At 46.1% G+C, this 12,114-nt stretch overlaps 1 protein-coding gene across 2 annotated transcripts in view; it reads right to left on the bottom strand.

Moving 5' to 3' along the window:
* Positions 1-12,114, bottom strand: part of MYO5B (myosin VB) — a 338,248-nt gene that overhangs the window by 131,500 nt on the left and 194,634 nt on the right. For both annotated transcript variants that reach the window (XM_040264474.1, XM_040264475.1), the window contains exons 5-6: positions 7,584-7,740; positions 627-770 (exon numbers count right to left, since the gene is read on the bottom strand). In XM_040264474.1, the coding sequence (XP_040120408.1) occupies positions 627-770; positions 7,584-7,740 (301 nt within the window). The remainder of the gene's footprint in view (positions 1-626; positions 771-7,583; positions 7,741-12,114) is intronic.

Here is a 12,114-nt window from a genome sequence, read left to right as displayed (position 1 = left end):
AGGGGGTGGTCCCACCAAACCTGCGGGGTGGAGGGAACTGCACTTGGGGTTGTGGGCTGCACTGACCACCACTGGAGGCCAGGTTGCAGGAGGAGGACGGTCTCCGAGAGGCCAAAGACTGTTCGGAAGGAGGGAACCAAAGGTGAGCAAAGAAGAACCGAGTCACGTGAGAAGCAAGATCTCCATTTATTTGTAAAGGAAACTAAGAAAATGGCCAAATAGCTTCTTTTTAAAATATAACTTACCAAGTGAGTTTCCTGGTGAAAGAGGAAACCCACAGACCCTGTATGACATTGCCCAGATCATAAGACTCTGGAGTCCACAAGGAACATGAAGTCTTCTCTTTGCTGCCTAGCACGTAACAGACAACACATGTTTGCTGACTGAACCTAAACACAATGCCCATTGAAACATATCAATACGGGATAAAAGATTTTTCAGGTCTGATACCTATAAATGAAAACTTATTAATAAAAAAAATGAAGAAAGAAGACCAAAAGCACAAGTCTATTCAAGTCCAGGTTCAGAAAACGAGATGTTCTTTGGGCAGAGGGAGCGGAATATGGAGCAAGGAAGCACCATCCCTGGGAAAAAAAAAAAACAAAAAGCGCAGTCACACGGCTCACCTGAAAGACCACTCTGGACTTCTCCAACAGGTAGGTCCTCATGTTGGCCCCGATGATGCGGTACCTCTTGTCAAAGCCGATCTGAATGTACTTCCCGAAACGGCTGCTGTTGTCGTTGCGGGTGGTTTTAGCATTCCCGATGGCCTGTGCAGAAAAGACAAAGGTGTGCAAGACAGGGTGGGTTTTCCTGAGTTTCAGGATTGAATGCTCCTGGCAGCGTCTCTATTCCCTCCCTCCTCCTTCCCTCTAGAACTTGTTACTGAGATGACAATGGTTCAAGCAAAAGAAAACAGAGACCTTCATTCTCCTTTACTCCTAAGGAAGGCCAGTGAGCGTTAAGAGTTGACTGAGGGTCTCTAAAGGGGACTAGACAGCTGGAAGGTGCACCTCCCTGACCTCCTCTTCTTCCTTTTCCTACCTGGAATGTGCATGTGAGGGCCACCCTCCACCCCCACCCTGAGAGAGAGCCCAGATGCTTCAAGGCACCAAGTGACAGGCCACTGTTAGACTTCAGGAAGCCAATTCTGTTTGAAAAGTGGCAAGGAGGGCTGCATTCCCTAACACACAGGAAAAAGTGACCATTTCCCAGTGACCATGAACCAGGTCCTGGGCTCAGCTCCCTTCACTTTCCCTGAATCCAGGCAAGAATCCCAGGAGATGGGTATTATTAACTTCCCTCATACTTCTGGGAAAACTTGGGCTCAGAAAAGGTAAGCAGTGTGCTGAGGGTCACATGGCTGGGAAGTGCCAACACCAAGATACAAATTCAGATACAGCTGAGTCCATAGCCTGTTCACTAGCCCTAGTTCACTCCACTAGGTTTCACGGTCCTTGTCCAAACTACTCACCACCAGACAGGAGCTGCCACCCATGTGGGTGACTTCTCACATCCCAAACAGTCAGGTCAAATCAAAGGATAAAGACTAAGACATGAATCCCCATGGTTAACTTCTCCTAAGAAAGGAGGAGAAAGCCTTTCAGAGGATGTCAGGGAACCAACTCATTACTCTGACAAGCAGTAAATAAAGAAGCAAACATCCACCCTAACTTTCCTGTGTAAACTCTATCAGGGTAACTAGTGAGGAGAAGCTTCTCTTCCTAGACTCACTCCCACTGATAAATGTGGGAGGAAAAATAAAATGTGAACACCACCATTCTGTAACTCCTGATGAATTAACTGATCTAGGCATAAGCAATGGCTGCTGACTCCACCAAAAGACAGCTAGGCATCCTGTGCATCTTAATGGGAACACCCACCATCAGCAATAAAGGGTTCCTGGTATTTTAAACAAACAAACCGAAATCTAACCAAGCCTTTAAATTTTACCACCCTTTTATGGGACATACAGAAGACAAAGGAACATGGTCACATCAGGAGGATGCAATCAGCAAAGGCCAGCTTATATGAAACTCTAAAGGATTATCTACCTTCAACTAAAACACCACAAATCTCAATTTCAAAAATTTCAAATTTCATCATTTATAAAATGGCAACAAGAATGTTCTCTTCACCAGGGACTTACCCAGCAGTCCAGTTAAGACTTCATCTGGTTTGATTCCTGGTTGGGAAGCTAAGATCCCACATGTCTTACAGCCAAAAAAAAAACAAAAAACACAAAAAAACCCAAAACAAAAAACAGAAGCAATCTTGTAACAAATGCTATAAAGATTTAAAAAATGGTCCATTAAAAAAAAAAATCTAAAAAAAAAAAAAAAATGAACCTTCACCACATCTGAGATCACTCCTTAGGGCAGCTTTGGGAAAGCTTGCCTACAGTCTAAATATCATTGGCAACCTATCCTGCTTACCTCATGAGGCTACTTTGAGAAGTGATACAATGGATAGACAAGCACTTTGAAAGTATATAATGGTACCCATGAAGGGAAGGGGTTGTTTGTATTATTACTACCAAACCCATAAACTCCACTCTGGGCATGAAGAACTTCTAACTTCTGTGCGTTTGTGAAGGACTTGCACGTTGTTCCTTATCTGTTAAACACCTGCTAGATTTATTGCTGTTGTATTGACTTATAAAACATTTCGATGCATGAGGAAAGCAAGTCCAGTTGTTACACATGATAAAAACCCTGACTTTGATTATCTCCGAGTCTACAGTGCAACAAGACACAGACATGACACAGACAGGTAAAATCTGAAAAATGAACAAATGGCATATGCAAGGAATTCACAGAAAAAAGTCACATGACCGGTAAACATCAGATACTCAACCTCAGTGGAAATCAGAGAAATGCAGACAAAAATGACAGTCCAGGGTGGCACTACCTGAAGAACTTTGATACTATGAAATGGCGAGGGAAAAAGGAACTCACATATACACTGCTGGTCCAAACGTAAACTGCAACAGCCATTCTTAAGAACAATTGGGCATATCTAGTAAAAGTGAATATATAAGGACCTAAGAATCCAGCAACCATACTTCAAGATGTTACCTAGAGAAACTCACATAAGTGTACAAGTAGGTGTGCAAAACAATGTTTAATGCAGAATATGTGTAACAATAAAATGCAACCTAAATGCCTACCTATCGGGGAAACAGATAAAATGTGGACTATTCATACAATGGGATGCTATGAAGCTGTTAAACTAAGCAAATTAGAACAATAATGCATGGGTAAATAAAAAGAATACTGAGTGAAAAGCAAGTTGCAAAATGGTTCATGGAATACCGTACCACTTATATGTGATAGAACCACCCTCTGATTTATGCATATACAAATATGTAGGAAAACAAAAATGGACTGGAACCAATCACTTCAACATGACTGGGACTGCACAGTAAGGAGATGCATATCAACTAGGGTGGAAACAGAGAAGGGAGAAATTTAGCCAATGCCAGCAGAATGGGAAAGGCTTTAAGAAGTGGAAGATGAAGTGAATCTTAAAGGGTGAGTATGATTTCACCAGTGGAGAAGGAAAGGGGATTTTATTTATAAATATAGCATGGGCAAAGGGACAGAGGGGCATGTGAGGGCCCTAACACATGAGGACGTTGAAACATGAGAGGAAACGAGAGGAGAGGGAGTCAGGAAGGTGTGATGGGGGCAGATACTTGTATGAATAGGTTAATATTCATAGACCTTCTTGTTTCTTTAGCTTAAAAAAAATCAAATCCTGAAATTTACATAACAACTGGTCTTCATTTCTGTCGGTTCAGCCCCCTTTCTTTCTCCGGGACAAGGGGAGTCTCTTGTTCCTTGCTTCTGGAGTTGTGTGCCTGCAGACTCCAGTCACCCCAAGAACATGTGACCCCTCTGGGCTGGGGCTGGGTTCTGCCCCTGAGCCCCCAGTCTCTTGATTAGCAGTGTCCTTCCAATCAGCGCAGACTTGTGAACCAGTCACTCCTGGGATGGTGACAAGCTCTTACACAGAATGGGGTCAGAGAGCTCTGAAGCTGACAATAGATCATCTGAATCCAGCCCAGTCAATCCCAACCCACCCGCAACTCGCCTTTAATTCAAACGACTGCCACTTAGCACAGCCCACTGGGAATCCCAGCACCTCAGACAGCCCGCAACTCTGGGTCTCCCCAGCAGGTGTCTGCAGCAGCTGGGCTGCAGAAATGACTAGGTGATGGCATGACCATAACTGATTGCTTCGTTGGGAGGTGCCATCCTTCCCCAGGACAGGGCTGCAGTCATCAGGAATCAGCAGTGCCCTGATTAAAACATGCCTTGTGTCGGTTGCATTCCTCTGAGGAGCCGTAATGATGACTGAGCTTCCTGACACCAGGGCCCAAGTTAAGACTCCGAATTTGTGAAAAGTTGGGTTTGGCCAGTAACAGAATCTGCTCTTCCTCTGCTTGGCATCACTCTGATTCCACCTTGAGTTCTTCCTGGCAACAATTCTTCCTTTCCATGTTCATATCTGATATTTCTCTCAAATGTAACAATAATAGCCCAAGGAAGAGCCTCTATGATAACAAAATTCCATAACTGACAGAATGAGCCCTCTGGGTTTATTCACATGATTTCCAAAGTAGCAATTTGGTTAACTGTAGAATTTAACGTTTTGCACCCAAACCTCTGTAGCATTTGTTCACATGACATCATGCAAGATTAGGCTCATTCATGGACACACTCTTCCTCCTCTTGCTCTCATATTTCTTCCATGCCTGCCCAGCAGCCCAGCAGCCTGCTCAGGCTGTAACAGACACTGGAAACATCAGATCACTTCAGAGCACGGTGATTTAAAAAGCATTCCCAAGGCGGGGGCCCCAACAGTTAGGTTCGCCCCAGTGTTCACGGCAGCATTATTCACACTGGCCAGTAAAGTGGAAACAACCCAACTATCCATCAACAGAGGAACAGACAAAAACGTGGAACATACATGCAACAAACTGTTACGCGGCCACAAAAAAGGACACAAAGTAGGGATTCGTGTGCCACGGGAATGAAGCTTGGGAAGGCCCGGAAAGCAGTGAATCAGCCCCACACAAAGGAGTGAGGTCAGTGATTCCACCTGCATGCGAGACACAGAAGAGGCAGCTTCGCGGGGACAGAAATGAGAGTGGAGGTTACCAGAGCAGAGGGCAGAGTAGGGCATCATCGTCCAGTGGGTACAGAGCTTCTGTCTGGATGGTGAAAACACTCTGGGCATGGATGGTGGAGCTGGATGGTACACAATACTGTGAGTGTACTTAGTGCCAAGCAGCGGTACACGTCAATGGCTGTTAATGTTTCTGTTATATACGTTTTACCACAACAAATTAAAAAAAAAAATCATCCCGCCTGTGTCTTGTACCTGTTTCATTATGAGGCAGTCTGTCTTCGTGAAGTGCTCCCATCCTGACTAATAAGAACCGCCTTTAGTCACCAGGGATCAAAAGGGTTTCTTCCCTTCTCTGTTTTGTACAGAATCACTACTTACTTTACTTCCTAAAGAACAGGCACTCTGTGTCTTGGCAATCTTACTACTACAAAGTGACTTTTGTAGTAGTAATTTTGCAATTTTGAATTTTGAAACTCAGAGGAAAAGCTGAAATCCTGGTTTCACGCTCACCTGAGATGATTCATGATGCTAACTGTAGAGTGCTGGCCTAGCTGCAGCCATGTGAGTGCAGGAGACAGCCAAGGGGGCGGCATGGACTCACATCCACGACCATCTCCCAGATCCAGCCCATGGCCAGGGCCCCACCTTGAGGCTTAAACAAATGCTGTGAGCAAAGAGGCTACAAACTAAATGTCTGACAACAGGGAGTTAAATAATGGTAAAGCCATCTATTAATGTATGTCTGTAGCCAATGAGTTCATAAGCAGCTAAATGATAAAGGGACATGGCTAATCCTATTAATATAATAGTCAGTGAAAAAGCTGGAAGGAAATATACCAAAATATTGAACAGTTATCAGCAGGCTGTGGGATCAAAGGGAATTATTTCCTTTTCTTTCATACTTTCCAGTGAATCCTTCCTACCTTCTTAACATTTATTTGATAAATGTTTCCCAATGGGTGTGGGACTGGGACCAGCAGCATCAGGATCACCAAGGAACTTAAAATAAAAGTAAATTCCCTGGGCCTTCTGAATCAGAAACTCTGGGAGTAACGCCCAGCTATCGGCTCTCACAAACGCTCCAGCAGATCCTGATGCACAGTCAAGTTTAAGAACAACTGCAATCAAATAAAAGGTTTTTTTTCCCATTTCTTATCTGTTAGTAAAAATGCCTTCAGCTTTATTGACCATTTCCCAAATCATACAAGAACAGATACTGAAACTTGCTTTTGTCTACAAGCATACTATGTCGCTTCAGTCATGTTCAACCTTTGCAAAGCTATGGACTATAGCTCACCAGGCTCCTCTGTCCATGGGATTCTCCAGGCAGGAATCCAGGCCTGGATTCTCCAGGTAGAAGAGTTTGCTTGGTTAATTGATGAGACCCTATGATTCAAGACTCAGAATTTCCTGCAGTTGGTAAAGGCAGAGGGAGCTAGAGGGGCCATGAGAAGGTCCAGCCGGGGTCTTGTTCCCTCAGCTCCAAAATACTCTGAAGGACCAACCACACTGATGCCTTGTGCCTTACCTGATGGGCTCAAGGCTGTGTGGAGAAATCTGAAGCTATTTTGGCAATTTTCGGCTTCAACTGAATTTCCTCTCACTAAAACCAAGGGGCTCTTCGGGGCTGACAGAAGGGCCTACTGCAGCCTAGGCAATAATGAAGAGCCTCAGCTTTGGAGGCAGGAAATCAAAGCTAGCCCAGGGACAGTGCAGCCATTTAGCTCAACTCCATCAGAAGGAAACTTTTACAGAGGAAAGGGGGAAAAAGAGAAATGGAGCTCTGCCCCTATAGCATGGTTCGCTATAGTGAGACGGAAGTTTTGGAAATCTCTCTGACCCCTCACTTGCATCAGCTGCTCTGAGGCCACCCTGTGGGGGTGCAGGTGGTGAAGATAGAGGCTGGGCACGTCCTGCCCAGTTCATGCCAACTCAGGGACAATTTTCTGAGACTCTTCAACAGATTGTATGTTGTCACATAGTGTTTGACTCTATCTCCCCCCAGAAGACAAAGTCCAAACATTTATAGGAAAGGAGTGGGGATCTTTTATCCAGGCCCCCTCACCCCATGGGAACTGCCCTCCTGATTCAGTGGGGCCTCACCGCGAGGGAAGGATTCGGTGGGACACTGATTGGCTGACACAGGATGGCAGGAGGGGACAGGACATGGCAGAGATGGCGGTAAATGGGGAGGACTGTCATGACACAGTCAGGCAGAGTCAAGGGACAAGGAAGACATGAAGAGGACCCTCTATCCAACACCGGGGACCTGGGCCTCCAGGTCAGGAGATTCCCAAATCTGTGGTTTTAGGGGCATCTTTGAAAAATTTCCCTGAACAGTGGACAGTGGGTTCTTGGGAAGAGGTGAGAATGCTGACCACATGAGGCTGGACACTCAGCAGAAGGAACTCCAGCCAAGGAGGCTAAGGACACTTGGATGGCCTTACCTCCATGATGGGACTGGACGCCAGGACCTTCTCTTCGATGTTGGTGTCACTGGCCGAGCCACTGACCGTGGTGAAGTAGCGCATGGCATACTTGGCCGACACCGTCTTGCCGGCTCCAGACTCCCCGCTGACTATGATGGACTGGTTCTTCTCGTCTCTGCAAAGGAAAGGCCCTGGTCAGTCGCTGGCCAAGGAAAGGCACTCTCGCCTTCCAAGGACCCTGTTGACAAGGGTCTGAGCCCAAATTAGGGACAAATGTGAGGGATGGCGTGGAAACAGCCCAACTTCCTTCATATACTCTCACAGATCTGAAAGGGGGAGAAAGAAGGGAGTTCTGAGAAGGACTTACAAATGCCACATACCTATTTTATGACCCAGAGGAAGCGGACATACGTATCTTACACTATTTGTAATCACCCATAAGTTGACCTTGGGGATGATGGGCAAGAGCACCATCACTTTGTTCTACACACATTAGCTTTGCTTCCGTCTCAGCTAGAGAACCCAGGACCAGAAGATGGGCAGTAAAACCCACCTGATTTTGAACCTCACGCCCACTGGTTAGCTGTCCAACTTTGGACAAGGTAGTTTACTTCTTTGACCCTCAGACTATCTCAGTCCAGTCTCTTACGACTTTGATCTCCAACCTCACTCGTGCTCTTCTAAGTAGCCACCTAGACTTAGGGACCACCTTGGTCTCTAATTCATCCTAACACTCCTGCCAGATTAAGTGTCTAAAGCACAGCTCTGAGTGTGCCTTCCCCACTCAAATCAAGGTAACTACTCAGCACTTAGCGAATCAAGTCCAAAGTCCTTAGTTGAGCGGTTGAACCTCATCACCATGCGCACCTCAACACTAAAACCTTTGACAAGCGTGGGCCGACTACGGTCCTAAGGACAGAATACTGGGCCTTAGGTCTAAGGATCTTGTCTGAGTTCTGGCTCTGCTATCGGCAGGCTCTTTGTAAGCCTTAACCACATTAAAGAGGATACCATTTTACAGATTTGCTGCGGGGCTATATGAAATGATGTCTGCATTTCGTATAAGACAAGGGTATTGCAGTCCAGCCAAGATGAGCAACTTGCCAGCCTCTGCCATTGATGGTTCTCACTCTGCCGGAAATCACCTGCAACTTACACCCTTCTACCGAAGCCCGACCCACGTCCAAAGTCTAACCCATCTCAGGCATCCCAGCAGGCAGTTATTTCTCTGCCTTCTAAAGTCTCACGTCATCTGCTCTGTGCTGCTTGTAAGGCATTGACCCATCTCACCTCACACTGACGTCAGGCCCTGCGTGGTCATTTTACTTGCTGTGTGACTCTGGGTCACTTCTTTTCTTTGGACCTCTGTCTTTTCATCTTGTCAAATACACAGTTGCAACTTGGGACTCCCCCAGTGATTTAATCTGTCTCTGACATTTGATGATTCCATGATCAAAATTGTAACAGGGAGTAGGGGTGGGAAAAAGCTCTCAGTTTCAATTTTCCATTACTTAGGGTTGGCTGTGGGGGAGATATTTATAAGTATGGAATTCTACCCAATGTCCTTCAAAAACACAACCAATGTATGGCTCCATCCATTCAGCCCAATTATAGACATGATTTAGCCTACTACTTGGGTCTCTTTGCTTTTCAATAAATTCTTTTCTCCTGAGCCAGGTGAGGTTCCCTTTACAGGCACACCTTGGAGATACTGTAGGTTCATTTCCAGACCACCACAATCAAGCAAATATCCCAATAAAGAGAATATTGCAATAAAGCAAGTCATGTGAATTTTTTGGTTTTCCAGTGCACATAAGTTACATTTACACTATGATATAGTTTATTAAGGGGCTTCCCTGGTGGCTCAGATGGTAAAGAATCTGCCTGTAATTCAGGAGGCCCAGAAGGTACATAAGAGCATTATTCCTTAAAAAAAAAATGCACATACTTTAATTTAAAAACATTTTATTAAAAAAAAATGCTAAGCACTCTCTGAGCCTTCAGGCAGTTGCAGTCTTTTGGTTGTTGGGGGTTTTACTGCTGACTGATCAGAGTGGTGGTTGCTTAAGGTGGGGGTGGCTGTGGCAATTTCTTAAAATAAAACAACAATGAAGTTTGCTGCATGGACAGACTCTACCTTTCACTTGAACACTCAGAAGCCAATGCAGGGTTATCAACTGGCCTAATTTCCACATTGTGTCCCAGAAAATAGGGAGGTCTGAGGAGGTGGGGAGAGATGGGGAAACAACTAGTTGGTTGAACAGTCAGAACGTACGAGACATTTATCAGTTACGTTCACCCCCTTACATGGGTGTGGCTCGTAGCACCCACAACAGTAACAATGTAATATCAAATATCACTGCTCGCAGATCATCATCACAAATAGAAACATTGTGGAAAAGTTTGAAATATTGCAGGAATTACCAAAACTGTGACACAGAGACTTGAAGTGAGTCAATGCTGTTGGAAAAAAATGGTGCTGATAGACTTGGTTGGCACAGCGTTGTAACAAACCTTCAGTTTCTTTTAAAAAAATCTGTCAAGCACAATACATCGAAGGGCAATAAAGTGAGTTCTGCCTATATTTAGGAAAACTAAATACCCACAGCCACGGCATTTCACACCCTGAAACACCAGCTGTGACTCGGGCCCAAGTTGCCTCCAGGAAGGCAGGAAACACCCCCGAAGGGCTGGGCATCAGGCAGGGGCACAGGACTCCCGGGATGAGAACCAGCCGCTCTCCAGCTCCCATGCAGAACACCAGCAACCAATAAGCCCACCTCCCATGCCCAGGCTCACACTGCATCCCTGTCTCGGACACCTGAGAGGTGAAATTTAACTGCTGCTCAACCTTCTGCTCTTCTGGTAAAAATTTCCCACCAAACCACTGCGGCACCTGGAGTTCCCCGAGCAAGGCCAGCCTCTTCTCCATCCCCATATCTGGGTGGGGGTCCCCTGTGGGGGGAGGCAGGGTGGAGAAAGTGGATGTCAAGGCACCTGAGGTCCCCACTGCAGAGCACTGATCGGCCAGGGAGACACTGCAGGGACTTTGGGGACATCGTGCTGAAGTGTGTGGTCTTGTTTGGGTTTTCTGCAGAGAAGAAAGCATCATCCTTGGTCTCCCCACCAGCAACAGGCACAGAACCATCAGGAAGCACTGCTTCAGCCATCTCCAACTGAGGGAAGCCCAGAAGAGCTCCAGATACACCGCCCAGCTGTGACAACGAGGCCAGCATGCCCCTGGACATGTGTGACGTCAGTACCCCCACCCTGGAACCCCTGCTCTAATTGGCACCATGTGACCACATGCCACTCACTGAACGAGAGTTCCCGGAGAGCAGGCACTGGCTTTAACCTTGAACCTGCAGGATTCCTAGCGCCAAAGACTCTCCATCGCTCCCTGTTCCCCCACCCAAGCCTTCTCCATGTAAGGGGCACCAGCCTGCACTCGCCCACTTCATCCAGAATCCTGGGAGTCATTGAGGATTCCTCCCTTTCCCTCAAGCCAGTATGTCTCACTGAATCCACCTCCCAAGACACTCTGCTCTGTTCTCTGGACCTGTGAGTCCCAGCCATCATCTCTAACAAGCATACAATAACAGCTTTCTAACCCTTGCTGTCATCCTCCTGTAACATCAACACACCCTCCTTAGATGACCTTTTATAGTGAATATGAGGTCAAACCTTGCCCCCTGCTTTAAGCGTTCCACTGGCACCCCTCTGCCCTCTAAGATCCCAGCTCCAGAATCATGTTCAATACTCTCCATGAACCAGCACCTCTCTTTCCAGCTTTATCACGTGCCACACTTCTCTTCGTTCACTCCGTTCAAGCCACATGGGGCTTTCTTTTTCCTTCCTACTTTATATCTGCTTGAAGCTATTTTAGTTCAAATTGATTTTCCCTTCTTTGATCTCACAACTCTCAGTGGCTGGTGCTCAAACAGAGTGCCTTACGGCTACTCACACATTACTACTTTTCATTGTAGTTAATTACCACCACCAATTTACATTTAGCCATGTTATGCCTTGCTTCAGTCAGTTCAGTTCAGTCGCTCAGTCGTGTCTGACTCTTTGCGACCCCATGGACTGTAGCACGCCGGGCCTCCCTGTCCATCACCAACTCCCAGAGTTTACTCAAACTCATGTCCATTGAGTCGGTGATGCCATCCAACCACCTCATCCCCTGTCGTCTCCTTCTCCTCCCGCCTTCAATCTTTCCTAGCATCAGGGTTTTTCCAGTGAGTCAGCTCTTCGCCTCAGGTGGCCAAAGTACTGGAGTTTCAGCTTCATCAGTCCTTCCCACAAATATTCAGGACTGATCTCCTTTAGGATGGACTGGTTGGATCTCCTTGCAGTCCAAGGGCCTCTCAAGAGTCTTCTGTTTAGGACTCACAAGACTACTGGGTACCAGTCTTCTCATTTTAAAAAATCCATTTTAATAATATAAATATTAAGATGTCGCTGTGTTTTTATTTTGTCTTTGGGCCACAGCATTCAGGATCTTAGTTTCCCAATCAGGGATTAGAACCAAAGCTCTGTGCAGTGGAAG

The sequence above is a fragment of the Oryx dammah genome, unplaced genomic scaffold (genome assembly GCF_014754425.2).
Source record: "Oryx dammah isolate SB20612 unplaced genomic scaffold, SCBI_Odam_1.1 HiC_scaffold_22, whole genome shotgun sequence".
In the NCBI taxonomy this organism is placed as follows: Eukaryota; Metazoa; Chordata; class Mammalia; order Artiodactyla; family Bovidae; genus Oryx; species Oryx dammah.
Note: the sequence above shows the minus strand (reverse complement) of the source record. Positions and strands in the feature narration are given on the sequence as shown.